General features: G+C 41.8%; 1 protein-coding gene across 3 annotated transcripts in view; it reads left to right on the top strand.

Annotated features, from left to right (window-relative positions):
- The window catches only part of sptb (spectrin, beta, erythrocytic), a 42132-nt gene that overhangs the window by 1450 nt on the left and 16475 nt on the right, over positions 1-24207 (top strand). The window contains exons 2-17 of one of the 3 annotated variants that reach the window (XM_040042504.1): positions 2964-3234; positions 14655-14806; positions 14936-15109; positions 16830-16927; positions 18042-18122; positions 18247-18362; positions 18466-18578; positions 18654-18841; positions 19077-19194; positions 19653-19811; positions 19971-20273; positions 20353-20503; positions 20827-21697; positions 21864-22001; positions 22446-23205; positions 23445-23647. In XM_040042504.1, coding sequence (XP_039898438.1) covers positions 3087-3234; positions 14655-14806; positions 14936-15109; positions 16830-16927; positions 18042-18122; positions 18247-18362; positions 18466-18578; positions 18654-18841; positions 19077-19194; positions 19653-19811; positions 19971-20273; positions 20353-20503; positions 20827-21697; positions 21864-22001; positions 22446-23205; positions 23445-23647 — 3773 coding nt within the window. In that variant the 5' untranslated portion in view covers positions 2964-3086. The other 2 variants (XM_040042503.1, XM_040042505.1) reach the window with 2 other exon arrangements.

Raw genomic sequence — 24207 nt, 5'->3', positions numbered from 1 at the left:
GTGGCTCTGTCTGGCCAGGCAGGGACTTCAGTGTAAACACACTCCAGGAATAGTTTATTATCGATTCATCTTAACCTCTTGCAGGATCACACTCAGTGCTGTTGAAGTCCAAACAACACTGACCACAAGAAATGAGCTTCTTCTTTTAGCTTATGTTTTATGGATTGATATCCTTTCTAGTCTTGGTTTCGGTATTCATTCTTATATATAAAAAAGCAAGTAATTGTTCTTTACTCCATATTGATCTCTGAGTGCTTGGTGTTTATGTCTCAGATTTACTCTCAGCTGGACCGCAGGCCTACCTCTCCTCAGTCCAGTTGCTCCTGCCGCTACAGTTTCACAAACACACTGTAGGTCACACATCTCGACCACACCCATCTCTTATTTCATCCTCTCCATCTGACTCTGTGCTGCTCAGAATAATGCATGGCCAGCTAATGTTTTGTTCTGCTCAGAGTGCAGAGCAAGCACCAGCGTAACATTTACTTACAGCTGGAAAAATGGTCTGCAGAGTTGTAATTCAACTCAAGTGCTGATTTGATGTTTGCATTGGACATGCTTGTTCACAGTGTAGTTGTGCTATTTTAAAAAAAGGGGTCCAGTAAGTGCAGTAAGAGGATACCAACTAATTTCGGCCAAGCATAAAGGTAAAACTTTCATTCACACCTTTAAATATTTTTTCCAAGATCCTCTGCTGTCATTATATGCAGAGCTGTTTCCACAAAAGTCCAAGCTCATGTTGCATATACTTACACGCACCCAGGTCATGCAACATGTGGGGATCTGAAGGAATTCCAGCTGACATTCTTATCATCCCTCTTGACATTTTACTGCTTTGGAGAGATTATCCAGCACCTCTTACCCACCAACTCACAGCGTGCAGTCACGAGAATGATTTATATACAACAGGAACATGTTCTGGGGTCTTTATCTACTGTAGGTGATAGAAATCTATCCACAATCAGCCAAAAAAAAAGAAGAAGATTGAATCAAATTAAGCTTTATTAGTAGAGGCGTCAGAACTTAACTGTGTCAATTTTCCGTCACATTTAAACTCAGTAATTTAGTGATATGACGGGTAAAAATAACTTTAAACAGAATGAAATCACTTTAGAAAAATGAAAAAGAAGTGCAACAGTGCACACATGCCTTTTATGCATACCAAACTTTACATCTGTGTATTTGTATTTTTTAAATATTTAAAACATTTTCCAGGGTGACCGTCTGTGAGCAAGCAGGTAGATTAGTGTTCCCTCTCACTCAAGGACACCACGAGAGGACACCTTGCTATTGAGACACACATGCTGTGGCAGGCAGAGAACTTGTGACCTTTGTGTCACTGGACCTTCTATAATAAGGAGTTCAGCATGTCTCCAAATGGAACTGACTGCAGCATCACCGTGTATAAACATGTTTGGATTTGTGTTCAGCAGCTAAATGGAGCAGTCAGTCAATCCCCAAACACGATTAGATTCTCACAGCTTTGTGACAGTTTGTGAATATGAATTTGTGGGCCGTTTTAGAGAGGGTTTGTGCAGTAGAAGTGCGTCGTGCAGTCATGCCGGGCCAGGTTGTGCACGAGGTGATAAGGGGATCCCTAGTGGTGGGTGGAGCATCCCTGTGCTGATAACAGCCCTCTGCTGAGGACTGATACTGAGCAGGAGGAGGAGGGACACCTGTAGGATGCCATCACTGCGCATCACTGAGGGCCTCTTCTCTGAATGGACTGAACAAACAAACCTCTGTAGTTTGTAATTTGTGTCAAAGTACATTTAGTAAAATAAAATACTTACAGTAGAGACAATTTAAGTTTTTTTTAATATATATGTTTGCCACCTTTTAAAGTAATATTGAACTAATTATAAAGATGCAAAGTACTGAATATCATGAAATACTGAGCACTGTGCAGGTAAACTATTAAAAGTATTACACTTATAATAACACAATGCCAGTAGTGAAGATAATCTCGTAGAGATGGAGTCCATCTACTGTTTTTAGTGAACTTTAGAATCACATCAAAAACCACAATAATTATCATCAGATTACAGATTATAGCCTTTATCTGTAATCCATCATTTAAAGCTCTAATGTTAGTAAAAGCAAAATGCATGCGCCCTTAATTTGTGCTGTAAAGGGGGACTTTGGCATGTTCTGTACCCCCATGCTTCATCTAATGGAGTATTAACCTAAGTTAGACTCCCCGCCTCACTTCAGCTCACATGACTATTCTCACCAACAAAAAGACGCAAACACAAACACGTTCGTACTTCGAACTACGTGAGCGGCATCATTTAAAAGAAGGCGGTTTCGTCACGTTTCTGCAGTACAGAGGGGTTCCCCTCCCCCCGTGTGGCATGATAAGAGAGCTATGCTGCACCCAGATAGAGCTATCTGAGTGGTTGCCCTTCAACCCGCCATTCCACACGAAGAATACACAGACACACGGCGCTGTGACAGTTGACCAAAGTCACACGTACAAAATGGAGACTGTGAGGAGGGGGCACAAACTCATGTGGGCAGCTTGAAAGCTGCCATACATTTGATTTTTGTGTAAAAATATCCTAAAACTGCAGCTGATATCACACCAATGCCCCAAATTAAATTCTGGTGTCAGTTATAGATACAGCCTCGTATAGATTGAAACTTAAACTCCTCTCCAAAAAAGTGAACTGCAGAGAATAAAAGCAGAATTTATCAATAGTTGGATGGCAACTAACTGTAAATATCATCACTGGTTGTGATGCAGATAATATTTTGACATCTTTTAGACTATTGGATTGGAAAATTGCCTTTATATTGTCCCTAAATTAACGTTACATTCTGCAGCCAACAGCCCAATGATATACAATTAACTGTAAAAGCACTAAATTCTAACAATTTGCGGAAAATATTAAAGAAAGTAAACCATACAGTCTGTCATTTTTTCTATTAATCATGCTCTGTGTATTTGCCCTCTGTTTCAGGCCGCCTTCAGCATTCCGGGTTCATCCTGCCGCTTTTTCCATCTGCTCATCTCCCTCTTCACCCAGACCACCTGAGGACGCCGCCAGCCGTCCCCCCGCCCGCTCGTCACCCTGGCTGCCGCCATGACTTCCACCACAGATTTTGACAATGTGGAGATCACGCAGCAGTACAGCCACATCAACACCCGCTTTGACCTCTCTGATGAGGAACTAGACAATGACAACAGCTCTGCCAGGCTGTTTGAGCGCTCGCGCATCAAGGCCCTCGCAGGTGAGTGCCTGCATAGTAAACAGGCTGCGTCCTCTGTGACAGATTTTCGAGATGACAGTCTTTTTAAAAGCGAAAGAGAAGGGCACAGAGGATGAGCTGTAAAGGGTGAGCACCTGTTTAACTTTAGTTGGGTTGAATAAAACTGTGACCTTCACTCAGATTTCTGTTACAAAAATTACAAAACTCCCACCGCAGGTCAGCTTTGAGTTTACTCCACGGCTTTTGCTAGCACTCTCCAGGGTTGGTTGTGTATGGATGAATCTAACAGTTACACCCAACCAGCAGCTGAGCCCTGACACTGCTCCACACCCTCTGCAAATAACTGGGATCACTTGCACATTCCCTGAATGTCCAGTGTCTGACCGATCTGGACAGCTGCCCTGTCTCTCTTGCTCCCATAGCACAGATCTTTGGGATTTCTGGCTAAGCTGGTAAGCTGTGACCCACCTGTGGGCCTGCTGCTCTGAGTTTTTAAATAGCAGTGTTCCTGTGGTAGCAGGAAGCGAATCACAAAAGGGGAGTGATGGAGGGTCAACACCATGGTCGGGGCACAAGAGAGATAGGACACAAATTAATCTCTGTGGAGTTCAGACTTCTGGAAGGGCTTAAGATATTTAAAGAGATTGTAATGATGCTGACACTGAAACGTAGTCCTCAATGAACTTTGAACAAAAGCATTTTTTAAATGTTAAATGTTGTCAAATACACTAGTATTTAACACATCATCACCACATACAGTTTAAATGACAAACCTGTTAGTGGGCAATGACACCCAGCAGACACTGAGCAACATTAGCTTTTCCCTGTGTCATCTTTGGATCCACCTGACCAACACAAGTCCAATATTTACTACTTCAGGCGGTCATTCAAAGGCAGCAGCAGCTGAACCAAAACATCTACAGGATATAAAAGCAAAAAATATGCTTAAAGACATTTAAAAGGATCCTTTTATCTCAGCAAACTGAGGGCTAATGGAGAGTTAGCAATCTGACCCACTATAATAAGAAAATAAATATTTAATAGAATGGCTTTGACAATACAGATCAATGTAGTTGATCACTGACACAAAAGCTGACAACTTCAACTTGTGACTGGATTTTGTGTAAGCACACACTAGCTCTTACATTCTGTGTGATATCTATTATGCGTGAATGCATGGTTTCCTGTGAGGCCGTTAGGGGCGGGTATACAATTTGAGTCCAGTGTGGAAAAACTGGGCTCACCGACCAACAAGGAAAACCGCTTTAGGGAGAATTATGTTGCAGACACAGATGACTGGTGTCACTTAGCTGCTTTACCGTCATCATGTTCAATCATGTTAATGCTGCTTCTCTCACTGCTGCGGCTCATTAGTCTAACCCAATTTCCTCCTTTTACAAAATTTACAAACAATTTTACAACCATTTGCTTCAAGCAGTGAAGGCGCCAGACAAAAAACAGAAAATGGGCAAACACAGAAGGCAAATTCTCTGTAAAATTCGGCTGGATAACAACGATTAAAGTAGCGGTTTTGCCGATGAACATCAACCGCTCTCATCAAAGCCATCTTTTTTTGCCGACAGGCACATGTCAGTACATCGGTGGATCTGTGGAAAATTTTTTACTTGTCATAAATAGTACCAAAATTGTGATTTGAACTTAGATTCAGTAACTCCCATATCTTAGTAGTTTTCAATATTTGATACTCTGGACAAAACAAACTCCACAGGTTTGATGCCGGCTGATATTTTGGGTTTCCAGTATGGGTTTTTTTCCGCCTTTCCAGGATATTTGTTGGGTTTTTTTTTTGGTTTTTTTGTGTTTATAAAGAAGCACTACTTTTCCTGCTGTCTCTTTAAGTGATGAAGGCTTCTGTGTGGGTGCTGGTGATGTTGTGTTAGAGTGCTGCTGCTGTAATGCAATAAGTGTTTCCTGTCAGAGAAAGAGAGAGAGAGTGAAGGAGGGAGAAAAGTGATAAGAGAAGCAAGAGATGAGAGAGGCTGTGAATGACACCCGCTGCTGATTTACAGCTTGTGAGCTCAGAAATATGCTCTCAGCGAGCCATCAAAGAACATACAGGCCGTACTGAATATACACTAGTTTACACTGCGTCTTACTTTGGCTTAGAAAAGACACGTTTCTTTAAGATACGCTTCAGTTTCATGATGGTTTATTGGCTCAAAAAAAACTACCTCTCCATGTGTACAGTTAACATTCAGCGATGTCACGACTTTGTGGGAGTGTTGGGTATGGGGAGGAGGGGGTTTGTGGGAACACGTGGATGTATTGAAACATAGTGTATGCACGGCTGGAGCTGGAGAAACCACTCAGATCTGAACTGAAGGCTGCCTGAGCTCTGGTGTTGCCTGAGAGTGGAGGCAGAGCATCACCACGGCAGCAGTGAGGAGAGTGAAAAAGTGGAAGGAGGAAGAGGAGGGAGGGAGGGAGGGAGGGAGCAGGAGTGAACGTGAGAGGGATCTGGAAAGGAGGACAGAGAGCCAAGAGACTGGGAAGAAGAGAGACGTGGTGTGCCAAGCTCCTCTGCTGGCTCCAGAGGCGGTGTGTGTTCCTGTTGTTGTTGTTTGGGGGTCAAGATGAGCAGCCCGTGCCTGCTGCGCACTGCCCCTATAAGCCAACCCCGGCTCAGAGAGGTCAAGATCAGCGTGAAGGCCAGCAGCAGGGAGACTACAGCCATTCGGAGCAGCAGCGGAGGGGCCAAGGAGGCTTCCAGTCGCTCTTACATGCCACCTGAAAAGGAAGCACCTGTGCGGGTCAGCGTGAGCAGCAGCCGGAGCAGGAGCACGCCGCCGGTCCACAGGGCCCAGAGACCCGAGAGCAGGAAGTCATCAGGGGGAAGCACCTGCAAGCAGCAGCAGCAGCCGGAGCACCACCCGGAAAAGAACGGCACCATCCTGCATGTCCCGCTTGGCGTGGCGCCCACGGGGCTGTCCCTTTTCTCCTCATCTTCCTCCTCGTCCTCCTCCTGCACTCCCAGACGTCAGCGGCCCTCTCGCCCCCATGTTACCCCTGCCCCCACCCCCCTCCTCCTCTCGTCCTCCTCCTCTTCCTCCTCGGCCAAGAGTATGAAGCGAGCTCGCTGGCTGAGTTACAGCACCTCTAACATCTGCTTCAACTCCATCCTGGACGGGCGCTTCAGGCAGCTGCAAGGTACAGGGTCCTGGTGGCAGAGCTGTGCGTGTGTGTTTGTGTGTGTGTTTGTTCACCCTCTTATGCCTCACAGACACTTTTCCAATTATGCCCCTCACTTACCCAACTTGGGTTTCTTGTTAGGCCGGGGTGAGATGGCAGGGAGGTCGAGCTGCGAGTTGAGTAAGTGTGAGGCTAGTTTGTCATCCTGTTGTAAGAACTGGAAAAAGGCAGCAGCAAGTAAGTGCAAACTTCATAGCAGTTGCCATTTTATTAAATGTATTTGGTTGTAATTTATTTATTTCCAGGAAGCTGTGGCTCTGCCCCAATTGTTCACTGACTTGACTTTGAATAATTCATAGGCAAACTCCTAAAAAGGTTGTGATGTTTTCCCTCCAAAGCCATTCATGGCTGGCTACTGTTACGCATTCTTATGTGCCCTGTTTTTTATTTATAAACAAGAAACATATCCGTCATTGTGCCACCTATTCTCCGTACGGCCCTTTCCACTTATAAACTCTTCCAAAGTACAAAGTATGAGTGCGTTTCGTTCCTAACCTCCTTTTCCCCTGAATGACTTGCGTTGGTGGTGTTAAAAAACAATCAATTTCTCTGATGGTTTTACCTTCTCCCTGCTCGTGTTATTAAGGTTTTAAAAGAGAGGTCTGCCGTCACAGTGGATTTTTGTTAGCTTGCACTATGCTCTCCAACTCCCCGATGACAGGAGTGCATTAGTGAGTGGAAGAAAATGGAGGAGACGATGCAGGAACAGAGAGGGGAAATGCTTTTTTTTTTTTCCCTGCCTCTGCTAGATTTCAAGTATTGACTGATTCTGCAGACTGCAGAGGCAACTGATACGTGAAGCAGCAAAGTTTTGAAGCCTCCCCAAATCAGGGATGTGTCTTGAGATGTGTATTGATCCGCCAAATGCATTTCATGATATTTTATTTACTTCCTATTTACCTGCTATTAGGGAGATATGGCCAAGACTGCCGTTGGGCAGAATAAGATTTGTGTTTCACGTTTATTGGTTTACTTTTGAAATGTACACATGCTCGCTGTTGTCAAGTATGTCTGCCGCCGAGGTTACAAGAAGCAGTCTTTGAGTTGTTTGACTGACCTTTAACCCTTTTAGTTTTCACCAGTGGTGTATGCACCTCTCTCCAAGCCCTTAATCCTCTGCTGTTTTCTAATTATAAATACAATCTCACCATTGGATTGATTCTCAGATTATTTTTTAATGTCTTCTTTAAGCTTGAGCCAGGCTTTACAGTTCACTTGCTTCTTTTGCAGCTGCTCTAAATACCTTTGAGTGAGAACGCATCAAGAAACCCTGGGAGCATCAAATATGCATTAATATGATGCTCAGCAGTTGCCAAGTACATGTAATGAAGACTCAGACAATCCACTTGCCCAGTAAGCAAAATGTTTTAGTCAGTTAGATGTCTAGAAGACATCTGTAGTAGTGTAGTGCTCAGATATTTAGGGTAAAATCTGGTTGAAAGGTCAAGCTTTAGTAGATGTACCAAATCTCACATAGACATTGTTTAACCAGCTATATATCTACTTAAAAAAAGCTTATTTTTGCATTGAGACTGATTGCTTGATGAATGATTTAACCTACTCACCTAGATCCTATCTCTGACTGCTTCTCTCTATCATAGAATATATCTGCCAAAGCATAGCCTGCTTTTAGCCCAATCCAACATTTAGAGATGTTTTTGGTGGTACAAATATGTGATAATAGGAGGTAAGTGTTGGTTAGTCTTGTTAATAAAGCACAGTATGATAGCTGCGGGACAGGTTGAGCTGGCAGTGCCATGACTCAGTCATGTAACGGGGTGCTCTAAGACCTTTGGGCCAAACTCAATAAGAGCTGACTGTGGGAAAAGACGGATCAAGCTTTATACAGGGAAACTCCATCAGCATGAATAAGTCATCGGGCTTTCGCTGGAGTCAAAGAGTGGACGAGAAATTACAAAGTAAAAGCATGTGAAACAGAGGAGTGTTTAGTAAGGTTGCACTGATAGCAGGCGGGAGGCTGGATAAGGGACAAAATGCAGGCGTGACAAGACGCAGCTGCAGTCCAGTGGGAAAAAAATGAAAGCGAAGTGAAAGAAGTTGGACATACAGTATGACTGCTGCACTTACACTTAATATTTAATAGCATGGCAACAGCAGGGCGACGAACAGCTGAACAGTAAGGTTATACTCAGCCTGTATCACAAATTATTAGTACAGCCAGTTTTATATTTATAAGCTGGACTTAAATGTTCATGTTTCACTTCCATCCAACATTAATGCTTTCGAATAACTTTGATTGATCAGTTTACAAACTGTGATACGTTTGCATTTCACACTAGCTTCACAGATTTTTAAGCTGAACTACATAAATAATGTTAAAATGAAATATTAATCAAAAACTGAATTAATGACCAATAAACCGTCTTCCTGCTCAGTTTCATAAAATCATGGATTTTGGTGCTCCAGTCTTCTTTTTCCTGGTGAGTCCACCAGACCTCAGTTGATGTTACTGTTGGCGTGTCGTTGAACACGGCGCAGACAAACATCTCAATAGCTTTAACACAAATAACAACATACTCCATATTAGTAAGTAATCAGAGGAGGCGTGTCCCGATTCCTGCTCCTTTCTGTGACTGAGTTTGAGCTCGCCTTATTTTGACGTCTTATTTTTGAAACAAGAGAGCCAAGAAAAATTTTGGGCTTAAGAAGAAATGCTATCTTTGTCTCGTGTTAAATATAGAAGATCAAAAAGCAAATGGAAAACCCAAACCTATGACCCGTAGAGCTAGGGTGTCTAGCTAGGCTCTCTTATGCAACGTTATGGTTCGGATCACTGCAAATCAATACAGCGCTGTCCTTGGTGACATTCCTCCTTATGTGAGCGGTCTCTCCAGAATAAAAGTGCATCCCTTCCAGCAACTATATGTTATATTATTTCCATATTTATTTACTAGGAAATCAAAAAGCTACAGGAAGTGTTGTGGTAAAAGGTTCCAGAGCAAGCACATTGAAGCGTATCCAATAACCTGTATGTAGCAGCAAACCGCTCTATTTGAGCTCTCTATTATTAAGTACTCTCAAGTGTATGAAACCCCTGACTTACATTTACAAATTTATTCTGCTCTCCATCAGCAATTCATGGTGTTAAATCACGTATTCTTTAAATAATATTTGAAGGTCATAATTCAGCAGGCTTAGTGGCCTCATATCCTCAAAGTGAAGTGCCTCTAAAATCATCAGTGGTGACACTAAATTATTATTATTGTTATTATTATACAGCCATCTGGTCTTAGTCACCCTCCAGATTTCATACCCTCAGTTACACTTTAAATTTCTTCCTTAGTAATTTTTGACCCCAGGTGTCCTTTTTGTCTTCATCTGAAATGTAAATTCTAGTTAACCACTCAACAACTGTGGGACTATGAAATGTCCAGAGGGCTCTATTAATTTTAATTGGATCTGCAATAGATATCTCATTACTTTTAATTGATGTGATTGATTTTTTTTCTTTCTTTTTTTTGTTCAGTGTAATTTGCTACGCAGACTTTCTGTGATATAAATGCAAAAGCTCCAAATTTTTATTACATTGTAAATCAACTCTGAGACCAGCAAAGAGAAACTCTTATAAGTATCTCAATACTCGAATATTAAAATCACAGATGTAACCAGATCATGAGTCAGTAATCAGGTTAAAATTATAATTTTCTGCTGCTCTAAAAAACCCATAACTGAGTTTATGGGATTAAACAGAACTTAGTTTCCCAAAGAGGGCCGAAGGCTTTTTTTATTTTTACAGAGCACTTATGTCATATTGAGCTTGTTGAACTGTTCATCTGGAGACAGCTCAGTGGGGTGCATGCAAACAACAGCTTCCCTCCCTCACACTCTCCCCTCCTATCTTCCCTCCCCCGTTGTCCTCCCATGCTTCCTAAATGGCCGGGAGCATCCATGTGGGCTGCGTCCCCTCTCAAGGTCTCCCGATGTGAAGTGATACGGCAAAACTCTGTGCACGTCGCAGGGATGCACTGTAATTGTCCTCTCCTCTCTAAAACCCTCTGGAGGCAGCACTCCAAATAGTTCAGAAAGGATTTGTTACAGTTTTTATTTTTATTCAAGCCTTTTTGTGTGTGTGTCTCTGCTTTCTGTGCTGCTGACAGATAATGATGAGACCATTTGTGCTAAATCAACACTGACACCACTAATGGAGCTTTGCATGTTTTAATTGGCATTACTTTTTCATGGCGCAGTTATCCATGTGGATGTAGCCGAGCGGTGTGTGCTGTTGTTCTGCTGAAGGGAGCAGAATGAAGCATGATTTATTTACAGTACTCCGCTGCACCTTGTGTTTTACGTACAATAACGCCTGATTTCTTCTCTTTGATATGCTAAAGACCGAGCTGCTGCTTCAAAGTTGCTCACTGGGCAGTTTTTAAAAGTAGGGAAGATGCTGCTGGTGATGTGTCTTGGTTTCTTCTCCTGGATGGGTCTCTTTGGACTAAACCTAACACTGCAGTCACTCTCCCCATTACTTTCTTTCAGATCTGACTCACCCTCTTTTTCCTTTCGTCCTCTTGACAGGTTTACCTAGCAGACTCCCTGTCTCCCCCCTCTTTGTCCTTCTTAACCTTTAAATCAATATCTTTAACAACTTCCCTCTACTACCTCTTCTTTTGTTCCTCCTCTTGAGCTGTTCTTTACTTGTTCTCGACAACCTCAGTGTTTGAATCATTTATTACACCAGTCCTTAAGGATGCAGTCCTTTGCACTCCGTGGTTTGCAGCTGTATTCGGGTTTGGGAATAAACAGGGCGATCTGCAGCAGGCATGCCAAAGGGAAGTCATGTGGTGCAAGCTGGGATGACTTGAGGAGAGAATGTCTCATCACTGATCTAAAGTTTAGGAAGCTATGTGTGGGATAAAACAAAAGCAGGGGAGAGGTGGGGATTTGTACTGAGTTGTGAGTAAAATCAAGGTCGGTATAATCAAAAAGCATCACCCTTCTGCTTTACTTGATCCAGTCTAAATTAGTGTACCAGGTCTCTGAGCTTCAATTAAATCCTCTGTGTTAAATCAATTTATCCTTTTACAAACTTCTATTGTGATGCCAAGCAAGATTTAATTTTAAATTGACTTGACTCTGGGGTTTTTACTCTCGCAGAATTTGACCATTTTTTTTAAAATAATAAAATTCTCAATAGCTGAAATAATTTCATGCACTGAACATCCATTTAATCTTTGTTGTATTTGGTTATACTATGAATGGATTACCTGCTGCAAAGTAATTTGTACAAAAGTTTCTGATTTAGGTTATTTTTCATGGAGTAATAACTGCTAACATTTTTGTCCGTTTATCCTTATCTTAGTTTTAATTTTTCATTGTCTGGTACTGGTACTGGTACTGATACCAGTACTGGTGACTTATTAACAGCCATCCATCTTCTTTCTTAACCAGTGCTCAGAGGAACTGCAAAAATAATTAAAGCTACATATCAGATTTGTGTAAATCTTGAAGTAAATAACCTGAAGGGCTGTTTGGAAGGGTTGCCAGAAATAAAAAAGAATGTGCCAGCAAAGGTTAGTTTTGCGAAATTACAAGTGAACAAAGTAGAAGACGCCTGGAACAATGCCCTTTCGATAGACAAGGCCACCATGGAGATGTCTGCCATAATGCACAAAACCAAACACAGCCTAATGACAACAAACACCTCATACCAACTGTCAAGCACGGTGATAAAGGGGTGATACTTTGGGCCACAGGCCCTGGGCACCTTCCAGTCCTTGAGTCAACAATGAAATCCTCTGTATAACAAAGTATTCTAGTCTCACATGTGGGGACATATGTCCGACTGCTAAAGCTTGCTCCAAACTGAATCATGCAACAGGACAAAGATCCCAATCACAGCAGCAAATCTACAGCAGAATGGCTGAAAAAGGAAAAAGGAAAAAACAATCAAGATGCAGCAATGACTCAGTTAAAGTCCAGACCTCAACCTGATTGATATGCTGTAGTGGGCTCTTAAGAGACACATGCATAAACAAATGCCTGCAACCCCACATAGTGTATAAGAGTAATTTCAGCCATATTTCAGAAGCCTTGAGTTGAGGATTTCCGCCATCATCGTTTTGGTTGGAAAAAAATGGATGTGATGAGAAAGTACAGATTGTGACTTATGCATAATGGCTTGTGACTGATAACTTGTTAGCCAATGGTGGTTTCATACCACAGATCATTCATTTTAAACATGGCACAGTATGACTAAAATTTACAAAATAGACTTTATTTTTATTTAGTATGGCCTAAAACGAGTGACTGAGTCGGTAAAGTCGGCAGAAAAGTGTTCTCAGAGGTCATGACAGAAAGCCCCTTTCCCATAGACATGCATAGGACCACTAATCTTTTTGCAACCACAACCATTGCCATCTAGGGGCCTTCAGACAGAATGCAGGCAGAAGGCACTTGAACATTGGCTTCATTTTTCTGACCCAGAGGCCACATCCATTTTTATACTGTCTGTGTGCAAAAGTGCATGAACTGAAGCAAAATTGTAAAGAATTACTGGCTAAAAATTCTCTAAAATGATGTGAGAGACTTACAAAGTCATGCAGAAAATGATTACTTCATGTTAATGTTGATAAAGGTAGTTATACAAGCTACTGAATCGTGGTGCGTGTACTGTACTTTAATACACTGCTTCTACATTTTGCTTAGTTGGTTGGTTTTATAAATAACACTGAAATATGTAGTGAATATGTAAAAAACCACTGTAATATGTCATATTTAGGTCATTAAAGTAGGTCTTATAGAAACACACTGAATGCCCATTTATAGCAATACACCCACTCAGACCTCCCACATCTCCATTCACAGTGCATTTGGCCACAAATAACATAAACAGAGTGTAGTACATTGGGTCTTTCTGCCATATGGTCCCATCGAAATTGGTTTTATTTTTGCTGCTGAGTAGGAGGAATATCTTCCGTACATTTTAATATGACGCGCGTGTCTGCGTGAGCGTGATGTGTCACCATGTGGGCAGCGCTCATCCTCCCAAAAACCTCTCAGTGTGCGATGCTCATGCTATCTTCACCTTTCTGCCTTGCCATTCCCGAGCTTTTTGGAGCATTTTCAACAAAATTACAACACGTGGCATAAATACGCTGCATCATGTCTGAGGAGGCATTGATAGTTACAGTAAAGCTTTTCCCTTGTGAGCAGACACCAAGCCTCCATTATATAAAAAATCATGAAGCCATATGAGCGGTCATGCTATATACCAGTTTAAGCAGAAGTGACCGCTAATGTCTGCTCCATAATCAAGTAAAAGGTCAAAACTGCCAGATTTAGATTTTTCAGCATTTTAAGAGGCTTGATGGATGGTTTGATTGGCATGCTGTTCGGATTCTAATAAAATAGATGCACTGTACAAATACAGTGGGGATAATAGGACTGGCCCTTTAAAATTGGCTGTGTCATACAGAGGAGGTCTTCTCCAGAAGGGCAGCATGCTGACGAGATTGATTGTTTAATGAAGATTCTGTTAGGTGGATATTGATGGATTACTGAACCGGCATACGGGTCACAGGCCTGGAGGCCCAGAGCCTGATTCTTCCTTTGAAGTGACATTTCTTGTTGGTGCTCACAGTGTTTTGCACCCGGTTGATCGGTCTTTTAATTCTGTCTGCCAATCACATTTAATTAAAATACAGTAAAGTTGGTGAAGGAATATAAATTAGGGGGAAGTGGAATAGTTCTGTTTAATAAACTGCAATGGTTTTCTATGGAATTTAGGTCTGGTGGTGTTTCCAATATTTGGAAGGGGTTGAAGTTCATTTAAATGTCTCATTGTCTTATAGTCATTTATGCTGTTGAAGTACTAATATTTCCTGGAGGCAGATTTGATGTACGGCGTGAAACAGCATTATTAGCTGAGATGAATTTAACAACTGGAAACAATTTGAGTGGATGCTGGCTGCAGACAATGCTAACGTCATGTTTTTTAGCAGCAGTGAAGCAGAAGTATACACCTTTGCTTTACCCTATACTAGGAATTAATTTAACTTGCATGATTTCTGTGGCTCTGGAGCAGATTTGCAGATGTTCTGTAACTCCTGCCAGGTTCTTCCTTCAGCCTCCCAGGCTTCCACTCGTCTAACGTGCCCTTGTGCAAGACTGTAAATCCCTACCAGCTCCAGCGCTGCTCCTCTGTAGCTCTGAGGATTTTGCATTATTCATGGGGCTCATGTTCTTTCTTAACTTTGTGCTCTCATCAGACGAGCGAGAGGCGGTTCAGAAGAAGACCTTCACTAAATGGGTCAACTCAATTCTGTCCCGGGTTGGCTGTCGCATCTCTGACCTCTACCTGGACCTGCGGGATGGACGCATGCTCATTAAACTGCTGGAAGTGCTGTCTGGTGAACGACTGGTAAGAAACATTTCTGTTTCAGTTTATATTCCTCTTTATATTCTGTGTATTACTCAAAACTCTCTTGTAGTCATTCATTTTTCTTTGAAATGCTCTCCTAAAATCGTTTTTTTGTTCTGGTCTTTAAAGCCCAAACCAACGAAAGGCAGGATGCGTATCCACTGTTTGGAAAATGTGGACAAGGCTCTTCAGTTCCTCAAAGAGCAAAGGGTCCACCTGGAGAACATGGGTTCCCATGACATTGTTGACGGCAACCATCGCCTCATCCTCGGACTCATTTGGACCATCATTTTGCGTTTCCAGGTAAACCTAGGATATGTGATTGTCTGTGTCATGTTGTTTTAGACTATTCTTTCTGTGTACATTGAGATTAAAGAAAAAGAAAAGGAAAACAGAGACCAATTCTTTGTAAATGTAAACACAGCTTATCACAAAAGCATATAAATGCTTCTCATTTCTTTAGTTGAATCCACGGGCAATGCCACTGATAATACAGACTGACAGGCATAAAAAACATTTTTGTGCCACCGAGATGATTCCCAAAGCACTATCGTCTCTTAAACATCTGAGGAAAATCAAAGCTGGAAACACAAGAACTGGACTAAAAATCAGTGATAACAGGTGTTATGGACTCTCGGTCTTGTCTAAACAGATGGAATTATGAACACAGAAAAGTTTGGTCAGATTTGGATCCTCCATGAAATGCCAGAAAATACACTTTCGAACACACTGAGTCATGGATTGGCCTCCCCAGAATCTTGACTTTAATATTATTGAAGCAGTGTGGGATCATTTTGACAGGGAACGCAAAAAAAGGCAGCAATTATTATATATTCATATATATAAAATACTAGTGTCATTAATATGTATACTATACGACAGAAAGGCGTATATAATTCATATAATAACATCATAAAAATATCATTATTTTCATGTTATTATATGTAAAAAAAATTGAATTACACTTCAGCAATCATGTAATCTTCATGTTTTTTCAGCATGCATGTTAAAGGTTCATCAAACCTGATTAGCTGATCTTATAAGTAGCACAATCACTTCAAGTATGTTATTGTACTTCATATGCTATACTCTAATTATGCTACCACTGACTAACAGCATGCAGTCTCTTTTATTTAAATGAATCTTAATTACATTCTAATCACATTTACATTTGCACTGAAGTGAAGCCAGGGTGTACAGCATATACAGCATGCAGCGTTATACAGACAGCCTCAGATAGTTTCAGCTGGCTGCCTTGCAGTGTTATATATATTTTTTTGTTAGTGTCTGTTTTTCCTCAGAACCGTGCCTTCAGGTTCCAGCCATTATTATCGGCTGCTACAGGAGCATCCAAAGCATCAGAACATGTCTGTTTGACTCTTTTATCATCTTGGAGAGGCTGTATATTTATTTTTAATTTGACAGCAACTCTGCTATTTTTAGAGATGTTACTTCAAACAATATAGCCCGCTGCATTATTCAGCCTTTTCAAAAGGACAAAAAAAAAGAAAAAAAAGAAAAAGAACAGGAAACAGAAAAGAAAAGAGTTGACTCGGTCCTGTCTGTATCTTAAAGTCTGCATAAACCAAGGAGAACCAAAGCTGGCTAAATTTAGCCGCCCCTCTCTCAGGGCCTGTCTCTCAGATCACATCACTGCTCTAATTACTGGCCCACTGTGTGGGAAAATAAGAAATTCAATAATTACTACTCCTCTTTCTGTCAGTTGGATCTGATGTCTAGTTTTGTGAGAATCCAGCCAGCAACACTGATGATGTATGACTTTACGTTATTTTTTTTTTCTTTTCCACAAATACCCCCCCCCCCCCCCCTTAAAGCTGTGATAAATGATGCATTTCACAGTGATATTTGTGCCACTTTGACAAACTGTTCCCTTCTGGTGCAACCCATTAGCAAGATATTAATATTAGTCAGATTTCTTGTTTGTTCTTGTTTGATTGCAAACATAACACATTAGTTAAGTTTCATTATTTACCATGCAGCTGTGCTTGTTGCTGTTCTTCAGATCCAGGACATCATTGTGGAAACGGGCCAGGCGGACCAGAAGGAGACACGCTCAGCCAAGGATGCTCTTCTTCTTTGGTGTCAGATGAAAACTGCAGGGTAAGAGCTACATGTGACTCCTGGCAGCATCAAACTATTGCAACTATCCTTTGGGAATAACTGAATGTGCTTCTGACTTTTTATTAGTTTAAAATCTTACAATTCCCCATATTTTTTTTTTATTTTATTTCACAACTGACACATAAAATGTCCTTAAGAGTCTTTAAAGCTGAAAAAATAAGCCACGATTTTCTTGTTTAATTTTTTTACGGTTAAAAAGTGTTTGACATAAGTAAGCACAATTACAAATGCTTTCAATTTTTAATATAATGTTCATTGTAATGTCCCATCTGCACAGTGAAAATGTAAAGTAATCTTCTTTTTATAGCAGTGGAAAAAATATAATGAATAATAAAACAATTACAGCCAAAATTTAAATAAATGACCAAATATTTGCTCCTTGAATATTTAAAATAAATATTTAAAATAAAATAAACCAAGTAGTACCTAAAGTAGATAAATGTGTAGCTGTGTATAGTTCTTTTTTTTTAAATTTTTTTAAATTAAGCCACAAATAATATTTCTCATAGGAGTACTTTGATGTTTTTGGATATACTCATTAAATGTTTGTTTTATAAGTAGACTGGTAACTCTAATCATGTCTATACCAACTAGTAGATGCGGAAAAAGGAAACCCAACATGGCAGAAGTTAACAAAATCCCCCCTGCCTAGTTAACAGAGATGGTGTAAAAGACACTGTAGACAGATTTTGCTACCTTTGTTCTCAGATACCTCTTTTCTTCTTCCGCGACTTACAAACTAAGCAAATCAGTGTCTGTCTTCATTTTTGGTGTGGAGGCACGAGTGGGAGCAGTCTATTTAAAACAAATGTATCTCCCAAAAGATGTTCATTTGAAGTATGGTTATTAGCATCCAGCTATTATTAGCATATAGCTGTTATTCTCTGAATCTATGTCGCTATGTCTGTCAAGATCCTTAAAAAAAGTGTGATCTTTTGAGTAAATAGATGCTGCCGTTCTGAGAAAGCACATTTCCTTCAAGGCTTTTAAACTGCAGAACAAACAGCTTGAGAAGTGGGACGAAACCCAGATGCTGATTTTAAACAGCAGCCTCCTCCTGTTCAGTCCGTGACGTCTCCTCGCTGTTTTACAGATATCCCAGCATCAACATCACAAACTTCACCACCAGCTGGAAAGATGGCATGGCCTTCAATGCTCTCATACACAAACATCGGTAAGGGGAGATGAATAACAAAGCCACTCTCTCCAGCTTTAAAGTGTAAACACACATGAAATCCGTCTGCTCAGTCTCTCACTCTCTGCAATATACTCTCTTACCCTCTATATTTCTCTCCCAGCCCTGATCTGGTTGACTATAACAGTTTAAAGAGATCCAATCCGACCCACAATCTCCAGAACGCCTTCAACGTTGCAGAGCAGAAGCTTGGTGTGACCAAATTGTTAGACCCAGAAGGCGAGTGACTGTGAACATTGTGCTTCCTGGAAAGAAGACGAGTGATAGTCTCTGGTTTGGCCGGGAATGACTTATTTGACTTGTTTTCCATTTTCTTTTATAGATGTTTTCACAGAGAACCCAGATGAGAAGTCCATCATCACTTACGTTGTGGCATTTTACCACTACTTCTCCAAGATGAAACAACTCGCTGTTGAGGGCAAGAGAATAGGAAAGGTGAGTTGGAAGGGTGGTGTGCATTTTTTATGCGAGTTTGCCCCGTTCACTTACTTTATCTTATTTATTCTTCAGGTTCTGGATCAAGCCATCGAGACGGAGAAGATGATCGAAAAGTACGAGACGCTGTCGTCAGACCTGTTGATATGGATCGAGCAGACCATTGTCGTGCTGAACAACCGGAAACTTGCAAATTCTCTCAGCGGCGTTCAGCAGCAGCTTCAGGCCTTCAACACCTACCGCACTGTAGAGAAGCCACCCAAGTGAGTCAGTGACAGCTTCAACGCATTACAGTCGCAGTGGAAACTGGATCAGGAGCTCAAGACACACTCACACACACAGACACACACTTGCACTCTATTTTTCATGTCTTAGTGAGGACATCTAATGTACATAATGATTTCCCTAGCTGTAACCCTGACACTAAAACCACATTTTGAGTCTCTGATGTCCAGTAGTACTTTTTGTGCAGTTACTTAATTTCTTGTTTTCTCTCAGGTTTCAAGAGAAAGGTAACCTCGAAGTGCTGCTCTTCACCATCCAGAGTCGAATGAGAGCCAACAACCAGAGAGTTTACACACCTAAAGAGGGAGCCCTGGTTGCAGATATCAATAGGGTGAGATGCCTGGATGCCATTTGGAGACAAACCAGAATCAGAATGCAGAAGATCAACTGTAACAGGAAGATTATCTTTGTGGTTTGGGGTTGCTTGGGTGGACAGAGTTTATTAATTTAGCTAAGTTCATGTTCGAGGCAACAATTAAAACACAAATGAAATTAATTACCCCTGCAAGCCTGTTGTGTATTTTCCCAAATGACAACATAAAAGCCATTTTATTGAAGAAAATTAAAAAAGAACTTTGAGACAGAAAGGAAAGCACAGCTTGGTTTGAACTAAGTTGAAGATTTCTTAGGTGTATCAGTAGATATCTACCCTGTAGTGTCATTACACATAATACTTAAAGCGTACCAGCTCCAGGAGGGGTATGAAAGTATGAAATTGCTGTAGTTGTTATGATGACCGACTAACGCAGATTGCAAATCCTCATGATGATTCCCATCATCTATGTGCAGGCTTGGGAGCGTCTGGAAAGGGCGGAGCATGAGCGGGAGCGTGTCTTGAGAGACGAGCTGATCAGACAGGAGAAGCTGGAACAGATGGCGAGAAGATTTGACAGGAAGGCTGCCATGAGGGAGACCTGGCTCGCGGAGAACCAAAGACTAGTGGCTCAGGTAAACCGACGGCAGCTGAACTAAAGCTGTTATGAAATGTTTTGTGGAGTGACATGGTGGATTTTTGTTCGAAAGTTTCAGTCTAAATCCAAAAGTCTTTAGTTAGTTTTAGTTAAAAAATTGTCCATAATTTGGCACCCTCCATTCTCTCCTCCTCAGGATAACTTCGGCTATGACCTGCCAGCGGTGGAAGCGGCTAAAAAGAAGCATGATGCTATTGAGACGGACATTGCTGCATACGAGGAGCGTGTTCAGGCCTTGGTGGACATCTCAAAGGAGTTGGATTCGGAGCGTTATCATGATGCCAAACGGATTGATGTGAGAAAAGACAACGTCCTGCGTCTTTGGGACTATTTGCAGGACCTACTGAAGGCTCGAAGGGGGCGTTTGGATAAGAATCTGACCCTGCAGAGGATCTTCCAGGAGATGCTTTACATTATCAGCTGGATGGATGAGATGAAGGTAAGAGCAAAAGATTTTTAAAGGAAGAAAGTAAAAATTAAAAGTTTAAGTGAATTAAGTTGCTTCTTTTCCTCTGCAGGACCGTCTGCTTTCTCCTGACTTTGGGAAACACTTGTTGGAAGTGGAAGACCTGTTACAGAAACATGCTTTGTTGGAGAATGACATTGCTCTGCAGGCAGAGAGGGTACAGAATGCCAGTGCTGCTGCTCTGAAATTTGCCAATGGAGATAGTAAGTCCAAAACTATTTAAAAAGTAACATGAGAAAGTGTGCAGAAGGTATTTTTATGAAGTATTCATTTCAAATAATACCCAACCACTAATTTTCTCCTTCTTCTTCACCTTGATGATGCTTCTTCATCTTTACCTTCTTCTTCTTACTCTTCATCTCTGCATCTTCTTCTTCTTATCCTCCTCAGATATACTTGACAATAAGATGGATTGGACACAGTATAATAAATATCAGTGGCATGCAATATGTGTTAGTACTTACAAGCTGAAATAGATGCACATAGACATAGATGACACTTATGTTGTCATTCGCTCTCTCCTTAGGCTATAAGCCATGTGATCCCCAGGTGATCAGGGACAGGGTGCAGCACCTGGACTTGTGCTACCAGGAACTTTGTGCTCTAGCTGCCCAACGAAGAGCTCGCCTGGAGCAGTCTCGCCGCTTCTGGAACTTCCTGTGGGAGGTAACAGAGCTGGAGAGCTGGATCAGGGAGAAGGAGCAAATTTTCTCCTCCCTGGATTATGGCAAAGACCTGACGAGCGTGCTGATTCTCCAAAGCAAACACAGCGCTTTTGAAGATGAGCTCGGAGCCCGCCGTGCCCATCTTGAGCAGGTCCTGGCTGAGGGAGATAAAATGATTGAGGCCAAACACTTTGGCTCCCCGAAGATTCAAGAATGCAAAGATGACTTAAAGCAGCAGTGGCAGCAGCTGGAAGAGCTGGCTGCATTTAGGAAACAGAGCCTTCAGGACACGCAGACATTCTTCCAGTTTCAGGGAGATGCTGATGAACTCAAGGCTTGGCTGCTGGACGCTAAGAGGCAGATGAGCAGCGATGACGTCGGCCACGACGAGTACACCACTCAGCGGCTGCTGAAAAAGCACGGCAACTTGAAAAACGAAGCCATCAAGAATGGAGCCACTATTGATGCTCTGTCCAAACAGGCCAACACACTACCAGAGGAGCTGCAAAACACCCCAGATATCCAGAGACGACTGAAAGACATCAAGGACCTTTACATGGAGCTCATGTCCCTGGCTGACCTGAGGCAGAAGAAGCTCGATGACACTATGGCTCTGTACACCATCTTCAGTGAGACAGATGCCTGTGAACTCTGGATGGGCCAGAAGGAGACGTGGTTGGTGGATTTAGAGGTGCCTGAGAAGCTGGAGGATTTGGAAGTAGTACAGAACAGGTGCACAGACAAATTATATTTTAAGCATTTAATCACTCCTGAATTAGATTTGCATGTCTGATTAAAACTGTGTATATTTTGCAAATAGCATTACATCTACTAATCATGTATTTTTATCCAGTAGATTGTGCAGATGCTGTTTTAACCAACCTTTTCTTGTTTTCAGATTGAGTATTTTAGCTCAAGAAATGGGAAATTTCCAGTCACGAGTAGATGATGTCAACAGAGCGGCAAAACAGCTCGAGGACAGCAGACACCCTCGCACCAAAGAAGTCAAGGAATGTCAGACGCGACTGAATAAGAGGTGCCGTTAATGAAGTTCACAGTTATACCTGAGACAAATAACAAAAAAGATGCATATCTGAGATCAGACGAGGTCGGGCGTGCTCAGGGTGGTATGGCCGTAAGCTAAAAGATGCATATCTGAAGCATTTAACACTGTATAAGGTTTTGAAATTACTTTAATGCAAAGATGACATTCAACAAAATTTCCGAAAAGAAGTCTTTAATTTAGTACTTGAACACAGAGGCAATGTTAAATTCTTCACACTTCCAGTTATTTTTTTAGTTTATAACAAGCTCTGCACACCACTGCAAAAATGGGCATGCAGAAATTTGTCTACAGACAAATGAGCTTTCCTTATTTTAAGAAATCACACATCCATAACTAAACATTATCAAAGATACTTTAATAACAACAGTGACCCACGGAGTATTAACCTCTGTTATATAAAATATTGTTTCCTAGATGGGAGGCTTTCAAGGCGATGGTAGAGGAGAAGAAAAAGAAAGTAGATTCTGCTCTTAGTCTGCACAACTACGGCCTGGAGTGTGACGAGACAGAGGCCTGGATCAGAGACAAGACACGGGTGATTGAGTCCACGCAGGACTTGGGCAATGACCTGGCAGCTGTTATGACCATCCAGCGGAAACTTTTCGGTATAGAGAGAGATTTAGCCGCCATCGACGACAAGCTCAATTTCTTGCGGAAAGAAGCTGACCAGTTGGCCCAGGACCACCCGGAGAATGCAGCAGACATTTTGGCCCGCAGAGGAAAGCTGGACGCTGCCTGGGACATGCTCAAAAACACCCTGAAAGACAGAGAGGACTCTTTGGGTGAGGTCAGCAAGTTGCAGACCTTCCTTCAAGACATGGATGACTTCCAGTCCTGGCTTTTCAAGACCCAGAAAGCTGTTGCATCAGAGGAGATGCCCGCAACGCTGCCAGAGGCTGAGGAGCAGCTGAGCCTTCACGATGCTGTGCGTGAAGACATAAACAACCACGAAGAGGACTTTCACCGTGTGAGGGACACTGGCGCTCAGGTTACCCAGGGTCAGGAGGACGATCCTCAGTACCAACAGCTCGACCAGAGGCTAAAGGGCATGGACCGTGGTTGGTATGAACTCCAGAAAATATGGGACAGCCGCAAGAACTTTTTGGACCAGGCTCTGGGCTTCCAGCAGTTTTTGAGAGATGGCAAAGCAGTAGAGGCGATCCTCAACAACCAGGTAATGCATAAATAATATGGCTTGTCTTAATGTTGTGTTTAAGTGGAACAGTCATCAGTTACCACATGGGATGAGTTGCTAATGAAGGGTTAGTGATCCTACAAGTATTTAAAAGTTTGTGATATGAAAGAATGGGACACGGTCAGTTCAAACGCCCAGTGATGACACACGGCCTTTCTTAAGGTCGTGCATTTTTCTGGTTATTTTTTCCCAATACAATTATTTCGGATTTATTGCAGGAGTACACTCTAGCCCACATAGACAAACCTGACACGTTGGCCGGGGCAGAGAAGGCTTTGAAGAAGCATGAAGACTTTGTGAGCACCATGGAGGCCAACGAGGACAAGATTGACGGAGCGCTGCAGGGCGGACAGCGACTGGTGGACAACAATAACCTGTACTCTGGGAAAGTTCAGGAGAAAATGGGCTCGATCCAGGAAAGGTCAGTCAGCATGGTTTTTGGTCAGCATTCATTCAAGTGAAGTGTTGACAGAAGGGCAGCGCATTGGAGAAATACGGTTTTGATATAATAGTATTTGAGCTTCACGTGATTTCAGCAATTCTAGAAGGGATCAAGGAGTTGATGATGATTTAAAAATCCTAATCTGTAGAGTAATTAGTGACTATGAATGTTAAATGAATGTAGTTCAGTCTGAAAAGTCATACAAGTACAGAAAAGCAATGGATACTTAAGCAAAAATCTAATGTGAAATTCAGGATTTTAGCAGGATTATAATGTGAAGGATTTTCCTATTTTCAAAATATAACCACAGGTACTGATCTAATCTGTTCAGATCAGCAATTAAAAGACATCAACAAGACTGTGTATAGAGGGCATGGGAGCGACTCCCATTAACTCCCATAATTCAGCTTGGTAGATGGGCACCTGCAGTAATGGATATTGATCGTTAAGTCAGAGGTATTCTTCACAGTGTAGCAGAGAAGCCGTTTTTTTCGGTGGAGGAGGAGCTCATGTAGATACGTGAGTTACATCTTGTTTGA

The sequence above is a fragment of the Simochromis diagramma genome, unplaced genomic scaffold (genome assembly GCF_900408965.1).
Source record: "Simochromis diagramma unplaced genomic scaffold, fSimDia1.1 OVJJ01000304.1, whole genome shotgun sequence".
Classification (NCBI taxonomy): Eukaryota; Metazoa; Chordata; class Actinopteri; order Cichliformes; family Cichlidae; genus Simochromis; species Simochromis diagramma.
Note: the sequence above shows the minus strand (reverse complement) of the source record. Positions and strands in the feature narration are given on the sequence as shown.